The sequence below is a fragment of the Electrophorus electricus genome, chromosome 17, assembly GCF_041902795.1.
Source record: "Electrophorus electricus isolate QZ-2024a chromosome 17, ASM4190279v1, whole genome shotgun sequence".
NCBI lineage: Eukaryota > Metazoa > Chordata > Actinopteri > Gymnotiformes > Gymnotidae > Electrophorus > Electrophorus electricus.
The window spans coordinates 6,575,151-6,599,669 of NC_137513.1; the positions used below are offsets into that span (position 1 = coordinate 6,575,151).

At 42.9% G+C, this 24,519-nt stretch overlaps 1 protein-coding gene across 4 annotated transcripts; it reads left to right on the forward strand.

Moving 5' to 3' along the window:
* The first annotated feature begins 80 nt into the window (after window positions 1–80).
* git1 (G protein-coupled receptor kinase interacting ArfGAP 1) lies at window positions 81–15,728 on the forward strand. 4 transcript variants are annotated; one of them, XM_027005852.3, is made up of 22 exons: window positions 81–132; window positions 342–568; window positions 2,991–3,124; window positions 3,433–3,545; window positions 4,285–4,390; window positions 4,609–4,695; window positions 5,275–5,405; window positions 5,630–5,724; window positions 5,835–5,877; window positions 6,837–6,863; window positions 7,286–7,334; window positions 7,769–7,841; window positions 8,488–8,585; window positions 9,501–9,612; window positions 10,303–10,430; window positions 11,409–11,561; window positions 12,329–12,619; window positions 13,987–14,067; window positions 14,182–14,258; window positions 14,409–14,576; window positions 14,835–14,898; window positions 14,996–15,728. In XM_027005852.3, exons 2-22 carry the CDS (start codon window positions 517–519, stop codon window positions 15,209–15,211), a joined length of 2,298 nt encoding a protein of 765 aa, XP_026861653.2. In that variant the 5' UTR covers window positions 81–132; window positions 342–516; the 3' UTR covers window positions 15,212–15,728. The 4 variants fall into 4 exon arrangements, with proteins under 4 accessions (XP_026861653.2, XP_026861652.2, XP_026861655.2 ...); XM_027005851.3 differs by having other exon boundaries at window positions 104–568; XM_027005854.3 differs by lacking the exon at window positions 12,329–12,619 and having other exon boundaries at window positions 104–568.
* Window positions 15,729–24,519: the final 8,791 nt, after the last annotated feature.

Here is a 24,519-nt window from a genome sequence, read left to right on the forward strand (position 1 = left end):
ATGTGACAATTAGTCGTGGTCAGATTAACACACAGTAGCTGTCTACTGCCTCCCTGCTACCCACCACAGACTGACACAAGGGGCGAGAGACGTCACAGAGAGACAGTATGCAGCTTGCCACAGCCTTCAAACGTGTGTAACGTTAGGGTGCAGGATGTAAATAAAATGTGTTTTGTTATTCCCCTTAGGTTTTGGTCTAGATATGGGGCATGGATAAAAATCAAAATAGCATTAAAGATAGACATTCATGATTATATAGGTAATGACATAAGTATTCTCTGGTTCAAACGGTAGGTATTTGTATTCTTTAACGAAGTCTAAACCCCTTGCTTTAAAAGCAGAGGACAGTAAAAAACGGGATAAAGAAGGGTGAGGACCGGGAATACTGGAAAGCTCTACGCCGGCTTCCGGACATTCGGGGCGGCATCAAAGCTGCAGTCATCGCTAACTGGGACGCCAAACATCGTCGATATAGGATTGTAAATCGCATCAAATTGTAAAGGGTGGTATTTTACCATGTCCAGAAAAGTCCAAAGAAGCGAGGTGTGTGCCGACTGCAGTGCGCCAGGTACGGTGAAATCTATGTATCAAGGCGTTCTTAAGCACCAACATTGTCTAGCTAGCTGGTGCTAGTTAGCTAGCATTGGCTAACGTTAGATTTTTGAAGTAAGCTGGCAATAGGTGGGATACAGAAGGCCCGCTGTCGCTTACAGAGCTAACGCTAGCTAGCTAAGACAGGAAAATGGCGCATAATAATCGGCAATAAAGTTATTAGGGCCATGTTCGTTTTTAACGTATAAAGTTATTTGTATTCAGTAACCTTCGTTAAGTATTACGAAGGTCGCTTGCAACTGCGTTTTAGGTTGTTTTAATTCCAGCTGGTGACTGTAGCTAGCAAGCTGTGGATGAATTAAGTTAGCTTCAGGCTAATAGCCACTGCTTGTTGTTAGCAATCAAGCAAATTACGTTTACTTGTTAGCTAACGCTAGCTGGCTAACCTAGCTACTTCTGCTGCGTATCTTGACTCCTTCACTGGGCCTGCAAATCGGTCTGTCCGTTACTTTGTGCCCCCCAAAATTGACAGCAGAAATTAGGCTACGTATGTACTATTGTACATTAAGCCATACACACCTGTTGTTTAAAATATAGGACATTTAACGTATAAATATATCATCCAGGTAACGCTAGCTGTGTAACTAAAGTAGCTAAGGGCTAGCTAACTTTAGTCTGTTGTTCAAAACTGAAACTAGCTAAGCTACCGCTAGTTAACTTGGGTAGCTAAAAAGCTGTCAAGACCCTTCCTTCAACTTAGCTAGCTAGTTCTGACTTAATCTTTGCCTGCAAGCAGCTGTGACTCCAATTTAACTTCTTCCTTGTATCTGACTGCAGGAAAATAATTTAATTCGCTACGTTCGCCCCATGCCGGTCATCTTATTGGTTAGCTGACTAGTAAAAGCTTATGTAGCTACAAGTTTCGCAGCGTAGCTAGCTACTAATAACTTGCTAGTTAATGCCAAATGATGCATACATGGCTTTTGTAAGTGAACAATTACTATGATGATGCAGTACTTGAATTTTCTATTTTCACTCAACCCCTTAAACCACATTATGTTACATTTGCATTGCAATGCATAGAATCATTTTGAGGTTAGCCAGCTATGCACTTTAAACATCGGTCAGAGCCCAGCCTTTGCCTTGGTTATGTCATTTCTATCTGCCCCATGGGGAAGGGGCTGCAGTGTGGCAGCTGCTCTCTTACTCACAGCTGCTCTCCTTCCAGGAATGTGTGTGTGTGTGTTTCTCTTGTGCTCTACCTCTGCTCTCTGGTCCCTCGATCCTACTCTACACTGTTCTCTGATTTATGATGCTTGAGTTACCTGCAGTACTCTGCCAACATGGTGCACTTACCTGAATGCAGTTGCATTCAGTACTAGGCCTGCAGCACTGTATGCATTGCCCCTCCCCAATTATACTGAATGATCTTTATGCTCTTGATCGGCTGTTACTTCCCTGCTGTGTTAGTACCTGCAACACTGCAGCTCTCGTGGTGCTGTTGTGGCGTGCGTAATTGTCACATTTGACATGCTGGAGGAATGCAGATAATAGCGTGCTGTAAAGTGGCAGCGAGTGCGGCAGCTGCTGAGGATGATTGCTGTGATGTGCAGTGAATATGGAAAGATAGCTGTAAAGTAGATAGTGCAGTGTCAGCGTGTTTTATGACAACGCGCAGAGACAAGGGTTTTCAGTCCTATAGCATTATTGCCTTAAAGGCCAACTTTTTTTTAGAGATACTGGGCAACAAGCACACAGGTAAAGACCCAGATATGGGTTGCCGTGGGCAATGGAACTGTAAATGTTTGTGTTTATTCAACAATGTGACAACTTTAAAAAACAAAGTGCTAGCGCAAATAGTTTACTTTTGGACTTTTCCTTAGTGATTGTAGCAATACTTTGACTTTAGGTGGATCCTAAATATTTTAATTTCAATATGTTTCTGCAAAATCTGTCAGGTTTGTTGTTCATAGTCCATAGTCTCACACAATGCGTCCTGTTACTTAATATCACTCGGACCTTCACAAAAATCTTGTAGTTCAGAATTTCTGCCTTTATTTACTTGACCCTGACTACACTGCTCCCCTGCAATCCTTGGCTTCATTTTATACCTCAGTGACGAGGCTTTGTGGGGACAATATCAGCAGGGATGTGGTGTTGCCTCCGATAACCTCCCCAAAAAGAAAACATCTGCAGTTGAGACTGTCAGGAAAAAAGATTTCAAATGCCAGGACATGGCTAGCTTGAAGAGGGGAAAAGTTGGCAGCTCATTGCTCATAGCTCAATGCAGGTCATTCTCCAAGTAATCACACCCCTGATGCCCTCCCTGTGTTTTCATTTGTTGTCGATTACCAATTGGAGAAATTACTCCTGTAGTGCAGGCTGATTTAGGACATGTTTTCTGGAGTGCTTCCTTGCACCATGTGATTTGTTGGCAGATCCCGGCTGGAGCAGTATAAACCGAGGGGTGCTGATCTGCGATGAGTGCTGCTCTGTGCACCGGAGCCTTGGGCGGCACATCTCCATTGTTAAACACCTTCGGCACAGTGGCTGGCCCCCTTCCTTGCTACAGGTAACATGGAACCATGGCCTCTATAGCCCACTCAGGGTTAGAGCATTGCTGATACTGAAGACTTAAATAGAATCATGATTCCACCATTTTACGATACTGCATCAACACCTTTTAAGTATTGATTTTTTTTGTTTATTTAAAGTTTAATAGTACCATTACTACAGAATTAGTTTTGAGTGTAAACAGTTGTCATGCATTTATTATATCATAATGTATTGTGACCCATGTATGATTAATCTAGAGTGAAGTACCCAACCTTCCTCAGGATATATATCGTGTGTGTTTGTGTTTGTGTTTGTGTGTTTCAGATGGTGCAGACCTTGGCCAGTAATGGTGCAAACTCCATTTGGGAGCACTCCTTACTGGACCCTGCACAAGTACAAAGTGGTCGCAGGAAACCAAACCCACAAGATAAAGTCCAGTAAGTCTAACAAGTATCCTGGACTTTATCCTGGGCTTTAACATCCTTTTACTATAACACAACAGAATATGTATATAAACTGAGATCACAAGTCTGTCACAAGCTTTGAAAAGTTATTTTTGTGTGTTTGAGTTGAATTTACATGAAATGGCTTCACCCTGCCTTTTCTGTTCACCTGCTTGCAGTAATGTCCATGGTCAGCATTAGATTCCATGTGTTTCATCCTTTATCTGAATCCCCCTGGCAGATTTGTGCTCTATCTGCTAATACTACTTTTTTTTTCACCACAATAATATCATTAAAATAACAGTAATTTTGTTAATACCAAAAACTGATGATAAAACTGCTAAATCATTATACTGTTTGTTGCCTTCATATTTCTCTCTGAAATAGGCATTCCAAAAACAGGCCATCCTGTTTAAACTAGCATCTTGATAATGCTATCTAAGTATGGTCAAATTAATGGCAAATGAATGAGTACACGAAGCATTGGTGTAGATGGATAAAGAGTGTATAATAGACCAGGCAATGGGTTTCCTATTCCTGGGCATACATGGACAAGTAATTGCACTGATCAGAATTCATATCACAAAGTTGGTGAATATTATGTTTATTTCTTGTTTGTTTGTCTATATGGTATCTTATAATTTGGAGGTGGCTATTGACTGGTTATTCTGAAGTCTGTTGAATAGCTGGGTTTATATGATGTCTCAGCTCTCCTTCTATCCTCTCTCAATAGCCCCACCAAGTCTGAGTTCATCCGTGCCAAGTATCAGATGCTAGCCTTCGTCCACAAACTGCCCTGCCGTGATGACGATGGGGTCACCACCAAGGACCTCAGCAAGGTAAGGCATGATCTGTCAGCTTGGCCACCCCTCCCCCACCCTGGGGACAGGGTGAAGCTTCCATGCTCCCTGCTGAGAGGGTGAGCAGGCACACCCTTCGGGAGGGCCTTCATGCCCTTAATGACGCCCTGCATGGGAGTAATGGAGCAGCCTCAGCACCATTGAGCAGTCCTGATGAGTGGATTCAGAGACGTGCTCTCCCTTTCCCTCTCTCGCAGCAACTGCATTCAAGCGTGCGAACGGGGAGTCTGGAGACGTGTTTACGGCTGCTGTCTCTCGGGGCTCAGGCCAACTTCTTTCACCCTGTGAGTCTCCTGTTCTCACTAAACACACCCCACTGTTATGTTGTCTCTTAAGTGCTGCAGCTCTACTCGGCTGATGAGACCTTGCAGGGGTTTTTTTGGAAAATTAGAGATGTGCAGTAAAGTTACCTCATAAGATGCTTAGTCCGAGCAACATAAACTTGGTTATCTTGGCTGCATCACATAATAAAGTCTAGTTTCTGGTCTGTAACCTGGCCACCAGATTGTTGGGCATATTCTGTATTGTGCTTTGTGACTTAAGACAGCATGTTACGTTCAGAGACTGTAGCTTTTTTTTTTGTGTGTGTGTCTTGAATTATTGCCAGGAACAAAACATGTTTTATACCTATGACCTAGATGTTTACCAACTTTTATTTTATCTTTTTTGCTTATGCTAACTAAATTTAAGATATCCCCGTAGTAATTTTAGAGATTGATACAAAAATTTTAATGTGAATGAGAATCTCTTTTGAAATTATTTTCATTCCCTCATTTCTGAAATTGAGTTTGTGAGTGCAACTGTCACTGCAGGCCTGTATGTGAGCCAGTGCCCTTTCTCTGTGTCTGTCTCTCTGTCTCTAGGAGAAGGGCACCACGCCACTGCATGTGGCCGCCAAGGCTGGCCAGGTCCTGCAGGCGGAGCTGCTTGTGGTGTACGGAGCTGACCCTGGAGCACCGGACATCAACGGCCGCACGCCCATGGACTATGCTAGGTACACACATGCACACAAACGCGCACATACACAGAGTCGGAGGTAGCTGGAGAAAGGGGAGCTTCACCTGCTCTCCTTTGCCGAGCTCTCCGCTCTTGCTAATTATGGCAGCTAGGATGTGAATTGCACTTGTCTGCCAGACATTTATGCATGCAGACGGAATGGAGTTGAAGTGGAGATATATGTCAGCTTCTCTGTCCTTATTGTGTGTGTTTGGTGTGCAGGCAGGCGGGCCAGGTGGAGTTAGCCGAGCGCCTGGTCGAGTGCCAGTACGAGCTGACGGATAGGCTGGCCTTCTACCTGTGTGGTCGACGCCCAGGTGAGCTGTGAGGGTGGCTGCTGAGTGCAGGCTCTGATGATGATGACCACTCTAGGCTGATCCCAGATCAGGGTGATCAGCTGTAACATCTTATTTAATTTCTTCTGCAGATCACAAGAATGGGCATTATATCATCCCTCAGATGGCAGACAGGTGTGTGTAAACTTTGTGTGTTGTGTGCCGATAAGAAGAATGGGCCCGTATCCTATGTTTTTCTTATTTTTCCTTGATGTCTGTTTATTCTTTGTACTCTGTACAGAGTCATAATTAATTTTACACAACTGCTCTTTAACTCTTAGAATTACATAGGCTCTTTCTGTTACTTTGCCTTTAAAACGGATATAAGATAAATAAGCTCTGTTCTGATTGGGTACCCTGTATTTTGCCTAGTTCAGAAAACAAGCTGAAACTTGCCAGAAAACGGCATTGTGGGTGGGTGGGGCTAAACTGCTGTAGGCTGAATAGATATATAAAAATTAGTTTGTTCTTATGACATCAGAGAAACATTGATTTCCAAACTGTTTGTTTTTGCATCTTGGACTCCATATATGAACTGTATGGATTGGTGGAGTGAACAGGGTGTTATGAAACATATTACTTAAAAATGTTTTATTTCAAAAAAGGAAGTTGTCCGACATATGGGCCCTTTAATTTATGTTTAACATAATGGTTTGTAATGTGTCTGTGTGTAAGGGTTTAGAGTCCCCCTATGTTGTCTTCCACATGTGCCGTTCGAGTACCCTCACAGCACATGTGGCACTGATGGTGTATTTGAATATGTTGGCCAGCAGGCTGCGCCATGTCATCAGTCAGTCTGTATTAGGGTGGAAAATCAGCAAGCTCCTGCACTAATGCTGACTGGCAGGCTGCTCTCTTAGCCTGTCTGCAGCTGAGTGAAAGCCATCTGACAGTCACACTTAACTGACTTGAACTTCAGAAGTGTTGATATGGGGTCTCTCCATCTCTCTCTCTCTCTCTCTCTCTCTCTCCTGTTCTGTGTGTGTCTCTCCCCTCCCTCTAATTTCTCTCTCTTTCTGTGTGTCTGTCTCTCCCTGGCCGTCTTGCTCACTCGTTCTCTGTCCTCTCCATCTTGCTGCGCTTTGTGGAGCCAGAGCTCGCCCTAAGTGCCCGACACAGAGGTATCTCTCCTTCCTCTCACCACCCCCCACGTCCCCACCCCTCCTGTTGCCTCTTTTTCTGTTCATTCTCTTCATATTCCTTTCATTGGGGTGTCAGAGTCTGAAGGGATGAGACAGGTGTGGTCACACCCTTCTGACCACAGTACCCAGACCCCTTCCCCCAAGTTCTGCATGACCTATAGCTAGTTATCCTATGTCTGTTGATGGCTTTACACTGGAATTCCAGAATTACATTTGGGAAAACTTCAGCAAGCCAGAGCACTGCTTTCCTGTCCATCTGGTGGTTTTCCATACTTGGCACCCCTCCTGCCCTGTTGCTCCATCACACCATTCTCTCTCTCTCTCCCTCTCTCCTCATCTTTCTCCCATTGTATGTTTCCGGCATCTTTTTACTCCTCTGTCTGTGTTTTGTCTCCGTGTAGCCTGGATCTCTCTGAACTGGCTAAGGCTGCCAAGAAGAAGCTCCAAGCGGTGAGTGTTGATGGCGTGGCTGTGAGAGCCGTCCTCTCCCATCACAGTCGCCCAGAGATCGGTGTTGGCCAACGCTCACCCTTAAAGGCACTTAACACAGAACAGGCCAATGTCGGTTCTAGTCATTTGTGCACCTTAACGCCAGATTTGCCACTCGAATTTGTCAATACACATTTAAATATTCAGCGAACACGCACAGTGTTGGAATCAGTTCCTCGTCTGGTCTCTTTTTATTTTATTTTATTTTATTTTTTGCTGGTTTGTTGGTCTGCAGCATTTTTGTTGGGTTTCTTTCCTGAATGCTTCTCATGTGTGCTCCTGGTGTCTGCGCACACTGCTCTCCTGTCAGTGCATCGCTGCACCCACCTCCCCCCTGCCCCCAGCATCCTCCTTTACAGTACCACGTGTTAATTTTCTGTTTGTGTGCCACATAGCTGAATAACCGCTTGTTCGAGGAGCTGGCCATGGACGTGTATGATGAGGTAGACCGCAGGGAGAATGACGCCGGTAAGGCTCTCTTCTTTCAACCCTGCTCCCATCATGTCTTTCTCTGTCCCTCTCCTCCCTTTCCTGTGTCTTGTGCAGCTGTCATATTAGGCAAGGGCTTGGGGACTTTAGCCATGTAGCCTGGTAGCTCTGTCCCTGGAGACTGACTGACTTATAAACACTGACTATAGAAGGACATTGGCTAAGTGCTCTGACTGCAGGAAGGGGTGAGAGGGAGGGAAGAAGGAGAGCAAAAGAGTGTCAGTGTCTGTGAGAGAGTGACACAGGAACTCTCTCCACCTCCTCTCTCTCTCTCTCTCTCTCTTTTATTCTTTCTTTTTTTCCTTCCCACTCTCCTACTTCCTCCTCCGCACGAAAGGAGCTGTAGCATGCTGGGGTGGCAGTCTGAGGCTCTGCAGGTGAGCAGTGGTAGGAGGCAGGGGACAATGTATGCACAAGAGTCGGGAAGGAGCAGGCAGCCTAACTTTCAGCGTGCCTTGCGGAAAAGCTCTTCAAAGCACAGCTCAGTGTGGGTTTGCGTGGGCAAGAGAGTGGGCGACGAGATGACCTTGCTCTTTCTACCACATTGTTCTCTGCACTCTTTTCTCTGAGCCCTCTCTCTCTCTCTCTCTCTCTCTCTCTCTCTCTTTCTCTTTCCTGCTCACAGTGTGGCTGACGACTCAGAACCATAGCACGCTGGTCACGGAGAGGAGTGCTGTCCCTTTCCTGCCGGTCAACCCCGAGTATTCGGCCACACGCAACCAGGTAACACGCGTGCTCGATCTCAGGGGTGGGGGGGGGGTTGGTTGTAAGCTCCCTGGCCTGGCGGGGAGCAAGTGGAGCCTGCTTGTGTCCAGGTTTGAGGCAGGACCCAGCAGGGAGAAGACAAGGCCAGAGTTGGCATGGTGTGACATGGAGATGGCGCAAGCACAGCATGGGAAAGCACAGAGCTAAAAATAGCACCTGTGCAGCTGCACCAGCCAGTGAGCAGAGTGGGAAGGGGAGAAAGGGAGGCATTGTCCAGCTGCAAATGTCTGGTAGCCGCCCTGTCTCAAGATTTCCACTGATAGACTCTTGTGACTGTTTTCTCTCTCTTTCGTTTTACCACTACCTTAAACAGACTTTTAAATACCACTGTGGGTTTCCTTAATGTCCCCTCCCAAGAGGTGATCGGTCAAGCTCTTGCTTGCTGTGTTTATAAATGACTCGGATGAGCTCTCACACACACATACACACACAGTCTTTCTCAGTAAAAGACACAGCGGGCAGACATTCCCACTTCAACACCTTACGTTGTTGTGTGTGTGTGTGTGTGTGTGTGTGTGTGTGTGTGTGTGTGTGGGTTTAGTTAAGAGCATTGCACATGACCCTCACAATTTTTTATACAAAGCAGTAGGAAGTGAAGGAAGTGGGACAATCCTGTTGATGTTTTTTGGTTCTTCACATTGTTAACGTGAGTCTGACGAGTGTCTAGCCACCTCACAGATGAGGACCACGATGGAAATAAACTTCAGGGGTTTACTGTGTTTTCATCTTCAATGGTTTGATTGCTGCTGGGGGGGTTTTTTGTGTTAATTTGTGTGGTGTTGTTGTTGTTGTTGTTGTTTTTAAAAATCATCTAATTCATTCATTCACCTGAAACTAACCACATCACCTCCTCCATCTCCTTTTGCTCTTTAGGGTAGACAGAAGTTGGCCCGTTTCAACGCACGGGAGTTCGCCACCCTCATCATTGATATCCTCAGCGATGCTAAGCGACGGCAGCAGGGCAAGAGCCTGACAAGTCCCACCGGTGAGAGATCCTCTCCTCTACTCACCTTCTCCTCTCCTGCAAAGTTGGTTATTAAAAGGGTGAACACTGTAAGGCACACTGTGCCGACTTTTCTTGCCTGAGAGCAGGGAGCATCTTATACTGTCTTGTTTGCGGGTTGTGTCTGGGTTACTAAGTAATGATGGCATTGAAACTGCCACGTATTAGGCTAGGTAAGGAAAGTATATTCGTTTAGCACTTTTCATACAGTGGCAATTCAAAGTGCTTTACAACTTATTAGCTATCTTGCATTAGATTATGTTACGTTCTTGCTAATTATAACCTACAAAAAATATTAAAACCATAAAGCACTGATCTGACATCTCATGTGCCACACTAATAAGATCTAAGGCCTTAAGTGCATTGTTTGTAGTGTAGTTTTGTCTCATCAAGTTCAGGATCATTTGCTGCTGCAGTGTTTCTGTTACCACAGAAAGCCCAGCTTCCCATTCATCTGAATGTTTTGCACACAAAAGAATGACCTGAGGCGAGGCATGCTGTCACAAACACTACGAGCAAAACACATCAGCCTCATTGAAAGTGATTAGAAAAGGGTAACCAAGCCTACAAAAAAAAGCATACCGTGTAAACCTCGCTGTATCCTGGAGGTGATGGTTGATTGTGTGCGCGTATGTGTTTGCACGCTCTTTAACACGGTGAAATTTGTCTCAGAGCCTCTTGATGTGGGCCAGCCAGACGACGACCAGCACGACTACGACAGTGTAGCCTCAGACGAGGACACAGACAGCGAGCTGACCACGCAAAACAACACCAACGCCCAGCGCAGCAACCGCGCCAAGGTCAGCACCATCATGCGCGCTCACACTGCTAGCAGCCAGCTCCGCCACATCAGAGACGTCTGTGTAGGACGAGGTCTTTTCAGCCTTGGGCTTCAACTACTGTGGTCCTTTAGAGCAACAGCCAGCTAACTTGCAGCTCTCAGCCTGTCCCAGCATGCCTTGCGGAGGAAGTGGCGGCACTGCCCCATTCTTCGGCAGTGACATCAGTGCTAATTCGCAGCTCCAATCAGTGGGCCATTGTTCTGCAGCTGGGAAGAGGAAGCAGTCTGTAAGCACGCTGTCTCCACACAAGAAAGAAGCAGAGAGAGTAGTGCCGCACTTTGGTGTGGGTGGGACTGTCATCAAAGCCACCTTTTTTACAGTTTAGATTTTACGCGCAACACCAACACCTATATAACTTGGTCTCTTTTGTGATCAGTTATAGCTGGATGCACATGGCATTGCATTATTCGCTACACCACATGCAGGCAAATTGAACTGTTACTGAGTTAAGTCTATATGCTACGTTTAAGGACTGACACTGAATTGGCCTGGTTTGTGTTCTGCATGCTGCTAGTACCCTTAAGTTTTACACACACACACACACACACACCCTAAGGTAGGGTGATTCGGTAACAAATGTTGCCACTGGTCTACCTTTTGTAGGCCTTTCTAAGTGCTGTGCTATTTATTTTTGTCTTTCCTTTAAACGAATTTAGGTTAATTTTGATGCATCTAAGGTGGTGTGGAGTGAGTGAGGGTATGTAAATGTTTGAAAACAAAAATATTGCAGATAAATGATAAAAAGCCAAGGGATTCTTCATAGTTTTTGCATATTTAAAAGTATTTTTCCCCCAAATGCAAGATTGTCTTTTGTATCCATCAAGCCACAGAGCTTATGTTCTCCCATTCAAATTAGCATATTGATGCCAGTGAGTGTGTTTGGAAGGTGTGGTGCGGAGAAGCTCCACCTGATTGCTTTCGGTGACTTTTCTGCAGAGTATGGACTCATCAGACCTGTCGGACGGGCCCATCACGCTGCAGGAGTACCTGGAGGTGAAGAAAGCCCTGGCCTCCTCTGAGGCCAAAGTCCAGCAGCTCATGAAGGTCAACAACAACCTGAGCGAGGAGCTAAGGAGACTTCAGAAAGAGGTACGAAATGTAGAGCAGGATTGAGAACAACTGCTGCACACAGAGGCCCTCAGCTGCTTACCCCACAGTTCCCCCAATAGTTCTGTGTCAGGGGTTAAATTGTTGATACTTTGTTAGTCGTTAGTGAGTTGGGTATTTAGTGAATAAATGAAGCAGATTTTGACTGCAGGCCACTGCAGCTTTGTTTTTCTTGGTGTTTGTGGTTATTTGCATTAATGAATATCTATATATAAAGGTGGTTCAAATTGAAATTAAAAGAGTGATTTATTTTTCACCACCTGTTTATACATGGCCATATGTTATGCAGAATTCATTTCTTTCTGTTGTGTTTACTATGTTTTATTGAGTCTTTATGTGGTCTTTCTTTTTTTTAATGTTCCCATATTTCATAGTTAGTCCCAGTCTCTATTTTGTCCCTACACACACACACAAATACAGCAAGACGTTTCAGCCCCTACTCATTACTCTTTCATACACAGGATGCAAAGACTGGCCCGTACATGATTACAAAATATCTGTTTATATCCTCTCAGAGAATGATGCCTAGTCCCTTCTCATACAGCCTAACAACCCCCCACCCCCACCCCTTTGTCAGGATGAGTGGGTACCCCCAGCACGACGCAGTACTTCTGTTTCCAGACCTTTCTCCAGGCTTTGTATCCTTGTAATTGTGGATGTGTATGTGTGTGTGTGTGTGTGTGTGTGTGTGTGTGTGTGTGTGTGTCTGTATGTGTGTCTCCTGCTGACACCCCCCTTCATCCCTGTAGATCTCACGGATGCAGACGGAGAACATTGTACTGCGGGGGGCCCAGGCTGGGGGGCCGGGGGCTCTGGGCGGTGGCGGCGGCCCGGTGCTGTGGCCTGGCGGGGCCAGAGGAGTGACGGGGGGAGGTAGTGTAGGAGGGGTGGGTGACTCCACCCTGGCTACGCCCTCCTCGGCCCCGCTGCGAAGGGACCGGCAGGCCTTCTCCATGTATGAGCCCGGAGCGGCTGCCCCCAAAGCCCTCGCCCCAGCGCTGGACTCCCTGACCGGTCACCTGCAGCCTCTCGGTCCCAGTGTAAGTCTGAGCGCCAGCAGCCGGCCCAAGTCCCGCACTCTAACCTTTTGCAACCTCTGTGTTTCTCGTCGGGCTTCCTCTGTCTCCCTCTGCTGGACCTGCATCTGCAGTAACCCGCTGCTTCTGCCTCGGCAGGCCGTCGCTTTCACCTGTGGTTTTTGTGTTCACCATTTGATTCTAACTTACTACCACACACTGCTCTCTGCAGACACCTCATGGCCACACATCAGCACAATCTGCACTTTCACTGGGTAATATTTCAGCATATGCTGTTGGATAAAAATGACACATGATCATGGTCAAGAGCATGAACCGCTGCTTTTTACATTTTTTTTTTTATAATGTATCCAGGTTTGGGAGTCGACCAGTGATATCTCTGCTATCAGAAGCAAAAGCAATTAGCCAAGAGATGCTATATTATGTTTGTCTTGTGCTTAGCTGCTGTTTGGGCTAGATGGGAATGTAGACCGTTATTGATTCATGGAATGTTCAGGTGCCTGTCTGGGCAATGGACTGAACAGTGGAGTGGCTTGAACGGAATGTGATGCCCACTTTTCTCTGTGCTGTTACCTCTAGTGACCAGGTTGTCACTGCAGGGCACAAATCGCGAGGTAGTGCCACAAGTAAACCAAGCACACTGTTATAGGCAAGACTATCCAAGTAAGATGATGTGAGCGTGCGAACTGTGTAAGAGGAGCTCACGAAATACAGAAAGCATGTGGAGACATCAGAAAGCTTACAAATGACAGCAGAAATAATCCAGCTCAGTGCTGGCAAAGCAAGGCAGTGGACAGCCTTGTGATTTGGTTACTTACTCGCGAGTTGTGTCTTGTTCTGCTTCACTGTAATCTAGTAGTATTATTATTATTATTATTATTATTATTATTATTATTATTATTATTATTATGGGGTGATAAATAGTCCACTTTAAAAGGCCGTACCTTTTTTTGGGGGGGGGGGGGGGGTTGGTTTGTTCTCGTTTCATTAAGATATAGTGGTTTTGCTCATTTCTAATGAATTTTGATGTCATATTTTTAGATGTTTCACATTTTCTTAATCTAATATAAGACTGTGTCTACTGTTTGTAACTCAGAAACTCCAGATTTTCTAGATTTATGGGTTCTTTACTGTTTGCCTAAAGGCACTATTGTCTGTATCGTTCTAACCTCCTCTTCCTTCAATGTTACACAGAATTTCAAACTGACAGTGCACTTGAGTCACTGCAGAGCTCGACTCTGTTCACTTAATGCTCTACAGAACTGTGTCTTGAGGTCTCTTTCCTATCTTCTGCTTGTCGGATGTCTCGGCTGTCTACCTGACGTTCCTTTGGCTCTCTGATTAAGCCTGCCTTGCTTATGCTTGTCCAGGTACGAAAAGGGGTTCCTGTAGGCCCCTCCTCTTATGGAGGACCACACCTATCAGCATCCATGGAAGTGGGGAGATATATGGTGAGTCAACCAAAAAGGAAGACATGCTGAATTTAACAATAATCTTTGTTGAATTTAATAGACAAAATTATTTAATTGATCTGTCAGGCAAACTGCTTTTATTCTGTTCTCTAGGCTGCAAAACCAGAGAAACATGGTAGCGGCACAGACAGCGATTATGACAACACCCAAACATATGACCCCTCACTTGGGTGAGTGGAGGTTGCTTCAGACACTCGCTAACAAAAGCCTTAAAACTATTTAGTTATTTTGCAAGCTTTGATAATGGTATCAACAAGCCTAACTGATTCCAAGTAAGAATTCTTCTCCCTTGTACTCTCCGTGTGGATGTATGGATGTAGTGTGGGCCGCAGCAGTGAAGAGGAGAGCCGAGGGGAGGTAGAGGAGTGTGATGCAGGTGAGCCAGATCCCACGCTGCCTTGTACCGAGGATGTGATTCTGAAGACGGAGCAGGTCACCAAGAACATCCAGGAACTCCTGCGAGCAGCTCAGGAGTTCAAGCATGACAGGTGGAGGTTTCCCATACCCACAGTGTGACTCAGAGCAACAGAGGAGCTTGTGTTGTGAGAGTATATGAGCCTCTACAGCATACCTTTTTGTTATTGTCCCGAATACCCACTGTGAACACAGTGTACAAGGGAACAGTGTTGGCATAGTATGTTCTCTGTGCAACAGTTGCAGTATGGTCACCATATTTTCTTTGTATAATGGTGGAGTGCTGTCACCTTATGTTGTATGTCATTCTGAGTAATATGGCCTGCTTCTAGCTTCGTGCCGTGCTCCGAGAAGATCCACTCAGCCGTGACTGAAATGGCCTCTCTGTTTCCTAAGGTAAGTGAATGGGGTCTTACCATCTCACTACCCCGTTTAGCTTCCACTATTTGTAGGCTCATGCTGACGCGTGTGTCTCTGTGCTGCATGTCCCCAGAGGCCGGCGCTGGACGCCGTGCGCTCCTCACTGAGGCTGCTGGCGGCCAGCGCCTCGCGCCTGCAGGTGGAATGTCGCAAAGCTGCACCGTCGGAGCCGGCAGCCAGCGCTGTGGACTACCAGCTCCTCACGCAGCAGGTCATCCAGTGCGCCTACGACATCGCCAAGGCTGCCAAGCAACTTGTCACCATCACCACCCGCGAGAAGAAGCAGTGACTTGGGAGGGTGATTGGCCACGGCAGGCCCTGGTGGGCAGGGGCTTGGAACTGAACGGGAGGCGGGCATGGGGTGCACACCACAGGAACGGGACAGGAGGGGACACACCAGTGGTGAAGGGAGGGACTGGAAACTGGAATCGAATCACAGGGAGCTACTGAGGATCAGAACAAAATGGATAGTGGATAGAGAAATGACGTTGTATGTTGACATGCATGTTGTATGTCAGGGATGATGAAAATATCTAAGGAATGAAAGAAAGAGTTGGATATGGCAAAAGTGTCAAAGGAAGCTCCGAGCAGCTCTCACCACCGAAACAGAGAGAGGGTGGCATCTTGGGAGACCCCTGTAGGAGCGGCTCAAAACATCTCATTTTTCTTCTTCTGCTGTTATTGGGAACCTTTTCTCTTTTACACACACGCCTGCACACAAGTACAGTCCAGTGCTGGTGGCCTTTCAGCACACTCATGCTGCTCTTCTTTTTTTTTTTTTTTTTTTTTTTGGTTTGCGCATTCAATACTGAGACACACACACACACACACACACACACACACACTCATACACTCATGGAAGCACACTCAGCCAGACCTGTTCCAGAGAACTAGATCACAGCCCCTAGCACCATCGCGTGTGTGCTCCTTCCCCTTCCTCCTTTCTCTTGGCTTTCATTTTGCTTAATCTTCCTCCTTCCTTGATCCACATTTATTTTTGTATGCCACTCCTTTGGCCTGTACCTCTTGGGAGAAACGCTCAGACTTAATACGGAAACACTTACACTGGAATTATTGTAATGTTTATGATGATAGTTTTGTATTAATGTTATGATTATCATTGTCATTGATATTTTGTTAAATGTAAATTTATTATTTTTTTTTTTTTCTTTTATTTGTATCTCACTTGGTCACGAGGGGGGCACTCAGCTCTTATTCACAGTATTGGGGTGTACACAAATCTGTGAAAAGATTCCATATGATCACAGCGAACCCTCACCTGCACTCCAGGGGAAGACGTTTTGATCCCTGAAAGCCCCCCTGCACAGGTGAGTGAGAGGGAGAGGGAAGAATGGTGGTGAGTGGTGACCCTCTCTCTTTTGAGCACAAAATGACAACATCCGGCACTTAGCTGGAAAGCTTACGTGTGCCAGTGGAAGGAGGGATGGCCAGCTGTTGCGCCAGCACCATGGCCCATGCCTCCAATCATCTCATCTTGGGCCCCAGCACTATGGGGCCACGCTGAGGAAAGCACAGACGTGTTAGCTCATTGGTTTTGCTTTCACCAGCCAGGGAACAGAAGTTGTGTATGAAGAGCTCTGGTCACATGTTCAATCTCCTGCTCTTCCATCATACTTCCTTTGACAGTACCAAATTGGCTTCTTTAGTAGTGTAGGGAGTTGGGGAACATTTATGTGAACTCTTATTTTATTTTGGACCAGTTGTTTTGTTTTATCTAGTAAGCTTTATCCTATATATATATATATATATATATATATATATATATATATATATATATATATATATATATATATATATATATATATATATATATTTTTTTTTTTTTTTTTTTTTTCCCCCTCTTTATGGGAAAGCATGTGACCTGTCAGTGTAACAAAACCCTTATATAAGCTATAAGGAAGTGAAGGTTGATGGTTGAAAACCACCATTGACGTTCTCCTCCCAGACACTTCAGCAGGTTACACTAATGGGGAATAATGACAGCTGTGCTGTATAAAGCTCTCCCACACTTGATCTAGGCATGGTGGGCCCCGTGTGGGTGGGACAGTAGCTAGCTGTAGGGGAGCAAGGTTACTGCTGAATGGTAGCTGTAGAGCTGTCTCTGGCTCTTAGCAAGACCCAGTCATTTTACCTGATAAACACTCCTCATGGTGATTGTGGGGGTGGAGAACTGGAGCTTTCAAAGTGTGTGCATGTGCATGCATGCACAGGTGCACCAAACACTACTTAGGCCTAAACAAATTATTAATCTGTCTAAATGGGAGCCCCAGAATGATGAGCATAGGGTTTAGATTGTCCCATGTTTGGTGGGGGAATCATGTTCAGACCAAACCTTTTAGTTCCCATTTGGTCTGCATTCATATTTTAGAAGCTGACTACGTACTGCTCATGCATCTGAATGGAAGAAGTAAAACTGAAACGCAAATCTAATCTATCCTTGCATCTAGATGCAGCATAAGTAATGTCAGCTTCACTTGATTGCCACCGATCCTATTTCAGTGTTATACAGTTATGCTTTTTTTGGTCTCCTTATGCCAATACATAAGCCTTAAAATTCTTCTGTTGCTTTTTCTTCTTTGTTTCCCAAGCTCCCATGTGAATTTCAATGATTATGTACATTTACTTTTTCTTTTTGTATCTGGGGAGTGGGATGATTTTTTCCTGAAAAATGTGTCAAAAAGATTGTGAGAATCTGTCATTACCTTTGCACATCTTCTAGACTGATTCTCTGTAGCATATGTTGTCTTGATAGTTGCCTAAAGGCCATGTGCCATCTATTCCATCCTGTTTGCCCCTCTAGGTAGCACAAATAGAACAGAAACATTGAGTATGTTATTATTGGTTATTTGTAATTTTGCCTTTTTTGCGAGGCCAAACATTTTGCAGTGGTTTGTGGGGAAATTTGCCCAGTCTTTTTGTGACAGGTTAGATACTGAAATGACTCAAGAGGTTAAGAACCAAACTGAGAAGAGATGGGCCGTGTGTGTTAGTGCGTTAGGATACAGGACCCTTACACACACACTTCATGATTTATCCAGCACAATTTTCAGCTCCTTTGGTGTGAATTGTAGAAGCTTAATGTCTGCCTTGTCTCATGCAGCCACATGCTATCATACAATCATTGCACATGTGAGCAAAGCCTTCACATCTACATGTGCGTGCACATACACAGGCACACACACTGGTGAAATCTGCGTCCACCTTCTGCATAGTCTCTTCAGTTCAGTCTGACACACTGCACTGTAATCTTATTGACTGTTCTGAGATTACTGATGAGAGAAATTCTTATAGCAGAATTAACTGTATAAAATAAAGAAATAAACAATTAAGCAAAAACAAATCATAATAGAAACTCGTAAGCTGTACATTTGTAATAAAGACAAAAAATGTTAATTGTCCTAAAACACTGCTTATTTGTGTGTCTTTCCACAGATGACATGCTCTTTTGGGGCACGTGACATGGGGTAGTTTGCTTTTGGATTGTGTTTTTGTACTGAAGGATGGTTAACATGAGTTAACCAAGTGATGAAGGTTTATATTTTCCCCAAACCCAGTCAGACACTTTCCCCTAATGAATGTACTTTTACCAAGCATCAGAGTTAAGCCAGAAGGAAATTCTTCTTCTTTTAATGCTTTCGTTGACTGTGGTAAGGATTTATGATGATCAGATCTCAAAATATGAGCCAAAACCAGTGAAAACTGAACATGAATATTAGCCTCAGGCAAGTTTTAATTTATGCTGTGGGACTGTGCATATTAAAAATTGGTATATATTTTATATTATTATTGAAATGGTTGTATTGAAACTAAATACAATCTCAATGCCAGGGTTGGGATCAGTGAAAGATGTGGCTGTGTTCTGATTACAGTTTGTCCTTGATGTCAACCGTACTCTGGTATTTTTACTAAGGATAAGAATCATGTCTTCACAGTAAATCATCACAGTAGATGACCTTTTACTCTGTACAGTGTGATCTTTTAAATCATACTGCAGTGATGTGTTCCAACAACTTTTATAAGGAAAAGAGACAATTTTATCCGATCTTCAACGTACTTTAAAAAATAGCCAAGATGTAAAGACAATGTTCTGGCTTCAGTATGGCTGCTACCATTGTTTTTAGTTATCTGATGTACTTTTATCCATTTACTGGTTGCTATGACATACAGTGTTGGAAACCTCATAAGCAAGTTTAACAAACATGGGGCGAACTGCTAATTGGTAAGCATAAGTTTTATTTACATTTGGCATAAGGAAAATTGTCTAAATAAGATTTTTCAGTGATCTGTTCCTTTAAAATGTGTGCAAACTCAAAAGCACTGTCTAATTCTAGGGTGTAGCTGTTAGGCCAGATCGAAGCCTTTTGAACTTTAATTTATATTTATCATACTATTGTAACAATACATAAAATTATGACTCATGACAAGAAGGGTATTGAAATTAAATGCAAATTTGTGCCTACATTTTTTTTACTTTTGCAGAAGCTATATATTATACTAATTGTTCTAAATATGAATTGACGCATATACAATTCAAAGTATGAATGAGCCCAGTATTGCAGCATCTTACAAGAATTTTTTTGATTCCTTAATAATCTGTTAAAATGGTACACAATAGCTGAAGATAAAGGATTGCTTTTTGGAGCAGGTTCATTCTGGATACCCAACAAGCCATCTCCTCCTGCTGTAGCGAGAGAGGTCTGTAGTCCTTTGTGGCTGGAGCGTGGTGGAGCGATGTCCCACTCCCAGCACCTCAACTGACAGTTTATGCCTTCAGCTTGCTGCATGCTGCTCTGTGCTGTAATCACTGGTGGATTGGAGTATAGTTTCACAGGCTTCCCTCATTGTTTTGAATGACAACTTTTATTGCAGCTCTGTGTCTTGCAGGAGTAAGCCAAGTGTTTATGCAGAGAAAGCTATACTCCATGTATGGCTCTAGATCTTCCTACATGGCGCAGATGTAATGCCGGAGGCACAGAGGCTGTTTTCTGCATTATCTGGTACTTATTAACACTAGAAACTGTGTTTCTGGATTCCTAAGATGACCACCAACATTTCTGCCAAACCTGTTCTAAGGCAAATTTAGTTCAGTAAAGTTTTTGTTTAGGTACCTTTTAAAAGTGAAGCTTTATCTGGTCAGATGAAGCCAGAATTTCTAAGGGATAACTGGTTGTTTTTATTTTAAGCATTGTTACCTTAGGCTGGACATGAAAGGGGCACAATATAAATATTAAAATAGATGTGTGTGCAGTGACACCAAAGTAAGAAGGCAGACAATTTTTTCTAGTCGTTTTACTAACAACATTCACATCAATAGCTGACAGCCACAACAAAGCATACATCTCAGATCAATACATCCAGCATAAAGACTAATGTTTAAATTTCATTGTAAATGAGAGTTTAAAAAATTAGCACACACACTAAGTCCTAACATACTGACATACTGGGAACATCTTAGGCTTTATTACATGCCACATGTAAAACTACTGTTCTGATTCATAGATAACATGGATTGGCCTTCCAAGGCTGTGTCAGAGGCATTGTAGTTGTGAGGTTAATGATGACCTCAACCATGTAGTCTCACTCCTGCTTTCCAAAGGACACTCAAGGGCGTAGGTGCCTGTCACAAGTCCTTCTAATTTTACTACCATTGAACAGGTGTCGATGCATATAAAATATGAAAATTGATATGTCTAAGATATTTAACACTGATCATGCATATATAATTAAAATGTACTGTGTTCTTTTTTAATCCTGTAGTAAAGCACTTCCCTATTATTATTATTTATAAGAATGCAAGTAATATTGTTGTTATTGCTGTATTTTAACTCTCCTCTTTGTCTTCACTTTTTTTTTATCCATGTGGTCACGATTATAATCTCAATAGTCCAGCTGCTTTGTATTGTGCTACTGATCCAGCAGAGTCTAGAGAAATATTCTTCTGGTATTTCTGTAGTTGGCTAAACACAGTTCAGTCAGTATCTGTTAAACACAATAAAATTACACAAATACTAGAATGTATAATTGTTCGGGCAAGATCAAATTTACCCAACAAGAAAAACTCCAGCATGTTTACCCAGAACTGTATCCAGTCAATTAGCATATATATGTTTTCAGTGCTATGACTCTAAACTGGAAGTGAATACTAAGGTACATTAAAATAAAAAAGGTGAGTGCTTGGTTATTTTAAAATCTCATTAAGAATTATTGTCCATCTTCCACGATAAGCATTCACACACAGCATGCATAATGTACAGGCTATATGACAAAGTTTAGGTTTGTTCAGCAGGTTTAAACATGTCATAACTAAATCGGACAATCAAAATCTTAAACTGGTGACTATACATTTTGAAGAAATGTAAATCTCAGACTTTTAAAAAAAAAACTTTGCCTGACCCAGCAGTGCTTTTGGGACCCAACCAGTCGTGCAGTTGTTAAATAATGAGCCACACACAACATAAGCTTGAGCATGACGTGTGGTAGAGCAGTACTAGATGATTCATTAAAGACAAATGCATTAAATCAATGTTTTTTCATCCCTCATTTCCTAAATATCTGTGTTTGGCCTGTTATCTTACAGGAGCTGAAAAAAAGATTTATGTTGCTCTTCATAGTATATCCCAAATAATTTGCCACAGGTGCATAAAGCAAAAAAAGTTTGTCCATATAATGTAAAAAAGAAACAGTGTAGCAAAAAAACTTTATTTGATTAAGTAGTATAGAAGTCGGTCATAAACTGAGCAGTCGTTTCCGCTTCCTACTACCATTAGTTCTGATGCAGTAACTCTATAAACCAACCCCTGTAGAAAACCCAGCCAAGTGGCTCTCACCTGTATACGTCCAGCTAAAGTCTTGTTAAAGTGGTACTACAACAGTTGGAAAATAGTTAGCTAACAGATAAAACTCAAATCTGTCAACTCTATTACAAAATACAATGCATTGTCCAATGTCCATGTTGGCAAAACAAGGTGAGCTCTGCAGACCAGGATCATTGAACATGAGTGTGATCTGCAGGCAGGATGATCCAACTCCTGTTTTCTGTCAAAGGGGGAGATCAAGATAAAAAATAACTGCAGAGGCCTTTCAGATATTTGAACTTTCATCTTTATCTGTAATTGTATAAATTAGGATCTGAATTTTAATTGGTTTTTATAAACTATTTTTGAACAATGTATTTGTATTTTGGAATACAGTTGACAAATTTGCCCTTTATCTGTGTAACTAACTATATTCTCCAACTGTTGTACTGTCACTTCAATAAAAGCTTAGCTGGACATACAAAGGTGAGGGTAATTTGGTTGGGTCTTCAAAAGGGGTGGGTTTATAGAGTTACTTCATGAGAACTGATGAAAGCAGGAAGCTGAAATGTCTGTTCAGTTTGTGACTGACTTCTATACTACTTAATTGAATAAAAAAATATTTTTTGCTATACTGTTTCTTTTTACATTGTGGACAACTGTGGTACTGAACTCAATATAACATATTTAAGCAGGAGTGAAAGTTGCTGTTGTTGTTTTCAAATCAAATTCATCAGTAAAACAGAAAAATTAAAATAAAATTTTGATCTGAAATACACAAATTATTGCTATTTATTTTTGCTCTGCATCATGCTCGCACTTGCAGCTGACATCACAGCATGAAATGGGTTGTCTAGTCATATCCACTAAATATATCTACAGGTACATCTCAATAAATTAGAATATCATCGAAAAGTTAATTTATGTCAGTTATGCAGTTCAAAAAGTGAAACTCGTATATTATATAGATTATGGCCTACAGTCAATGACAACCCAAAAGTCAGTATCTCAGAAAATTAGAATATTATATAAGACCAATTCAAAAAATGATTTTCAATACATAAATGTTGGCCTACTGAAAAGTATGTACAGTATAAGCACTGAATACTTGGTCGGGGCTCCTTTTGCATGAATTACTGCATCAATGCAACATGGCATGGAGGCAATCAGCCTGTGGCACTGTTGAGGTGTTATGGAAGCCCAGGTTGCTTTGATAGTGGACTTCAGCTCATCTGCATTGTTGGGTCTGGTGTCTCATCTTCCTCTTGACAATACCCTATAGATTCTCTATGGGGTTTTGGGCAGGTGAGTTTGCTGGCCAATCAAACACAGTGATACTGTGGTTATTAAACCAGGTTTTGGTACTTTTGGCAGTGTAGGCTGGAAAATGAAATATGCATCTCTGTAAAGCTTGTCAGCAGAGGGAAGCATGAAGTGCTCTAAAATGCTCCTGGTAGACGGCTGCGCTGACTTTGGACTTAATATAACACATTGGACCAACACCAGCAGATGACATGGCTCCCCAAACCATCACTGATTGTGGAAAGTTCACACTAGACCTCAAACAGCTTGGATTGTGTGCCTCTCCACTCTTCCTCCAGACTCTGGGACCTTGATTTCCAAATCAAATGCAAAATTTACTTTCATCTGAAAACAGGACTTTGGACCATTGAGCTACAGTTCAGTCATTTTTCTCATTGGCCAAGGTAAGAAGTTTGTGACATTGTCTCTGGGTCATGAGTGGCTTGACACAAGGAATGCAACAGTTGTATGTCCTGGATACGTCTTTGTGTGGTGGCTCTTCAAGCACTGACTCCAGCAGCAGTCCACTCCTTGTGAATCTCCCCCAAATTCTTGAATCCCCTTTTCTTGACAATCCTTTCAAGGCTGCGGTTATCCCTGTTGATTCAATGACTGCCTTCTGGACAACTGTCAAGTCAGCAGTCTTCCCCATGACAGTGTAGCCTACTGAACCAGCCTGAGGGACCATTTAAAGGGTTAGGAAACCTTTGCAGGTGTTTTGTGTTGATTAGCTGATTAGAGCATGACATCATGAGTCTACAATATTGAACTTTTTCCACAATATTCAAATTTTCTGAGATACTGACTTTTGGGTTTTCATTGGCTATAGGCCTTAATCATCAACATTAAAAGAAATAAACGCTTGAAATCACTCTGTGTCTAATGAATCTATATAATATATGAGTTTCACTTTTTGAATTTGAATTACTGACATAAATTAACTTTTTGATGATATTCTAATTTATTGAGATTCACCTGTATACCGCACCTAATTGCAGAAAAACATACACCAACCATTGTTTGTTTTATAAACAATAAAATACTATTCAGGGAACCCAACCTGAAACCCAACCTTTTCTTTGTCTTTGTCCTGGCCAAAACAAATGTCCTTTTGCCTTATGATTACAGAAACTTTAACATGCATTTACAAAATTGCTATGTATGACTTTGTGTGTTTATGTGCATTTGTGTATATATGAACATTACTACCACACCAGCAGTTTATTCTATCCATGAATGCATGTGACCATTGTAAACTGAAGCTTGTAACTGCTGCACTGTACACAATGCACCAATGAAGCTGCAGATACAACTATTGAAAATATATTCACTGACTCACTTACAGTTTTACAAAATATGCATAATCTTGCATTATGAATCCTCTACAACATCTTCAACATTCACCCAAGAATCATTTCTTAACGAGCCTCCTTGGTTTTGGTTGATGTTTATCTCCCAAACAGGCTTGTGCTTTTCAATA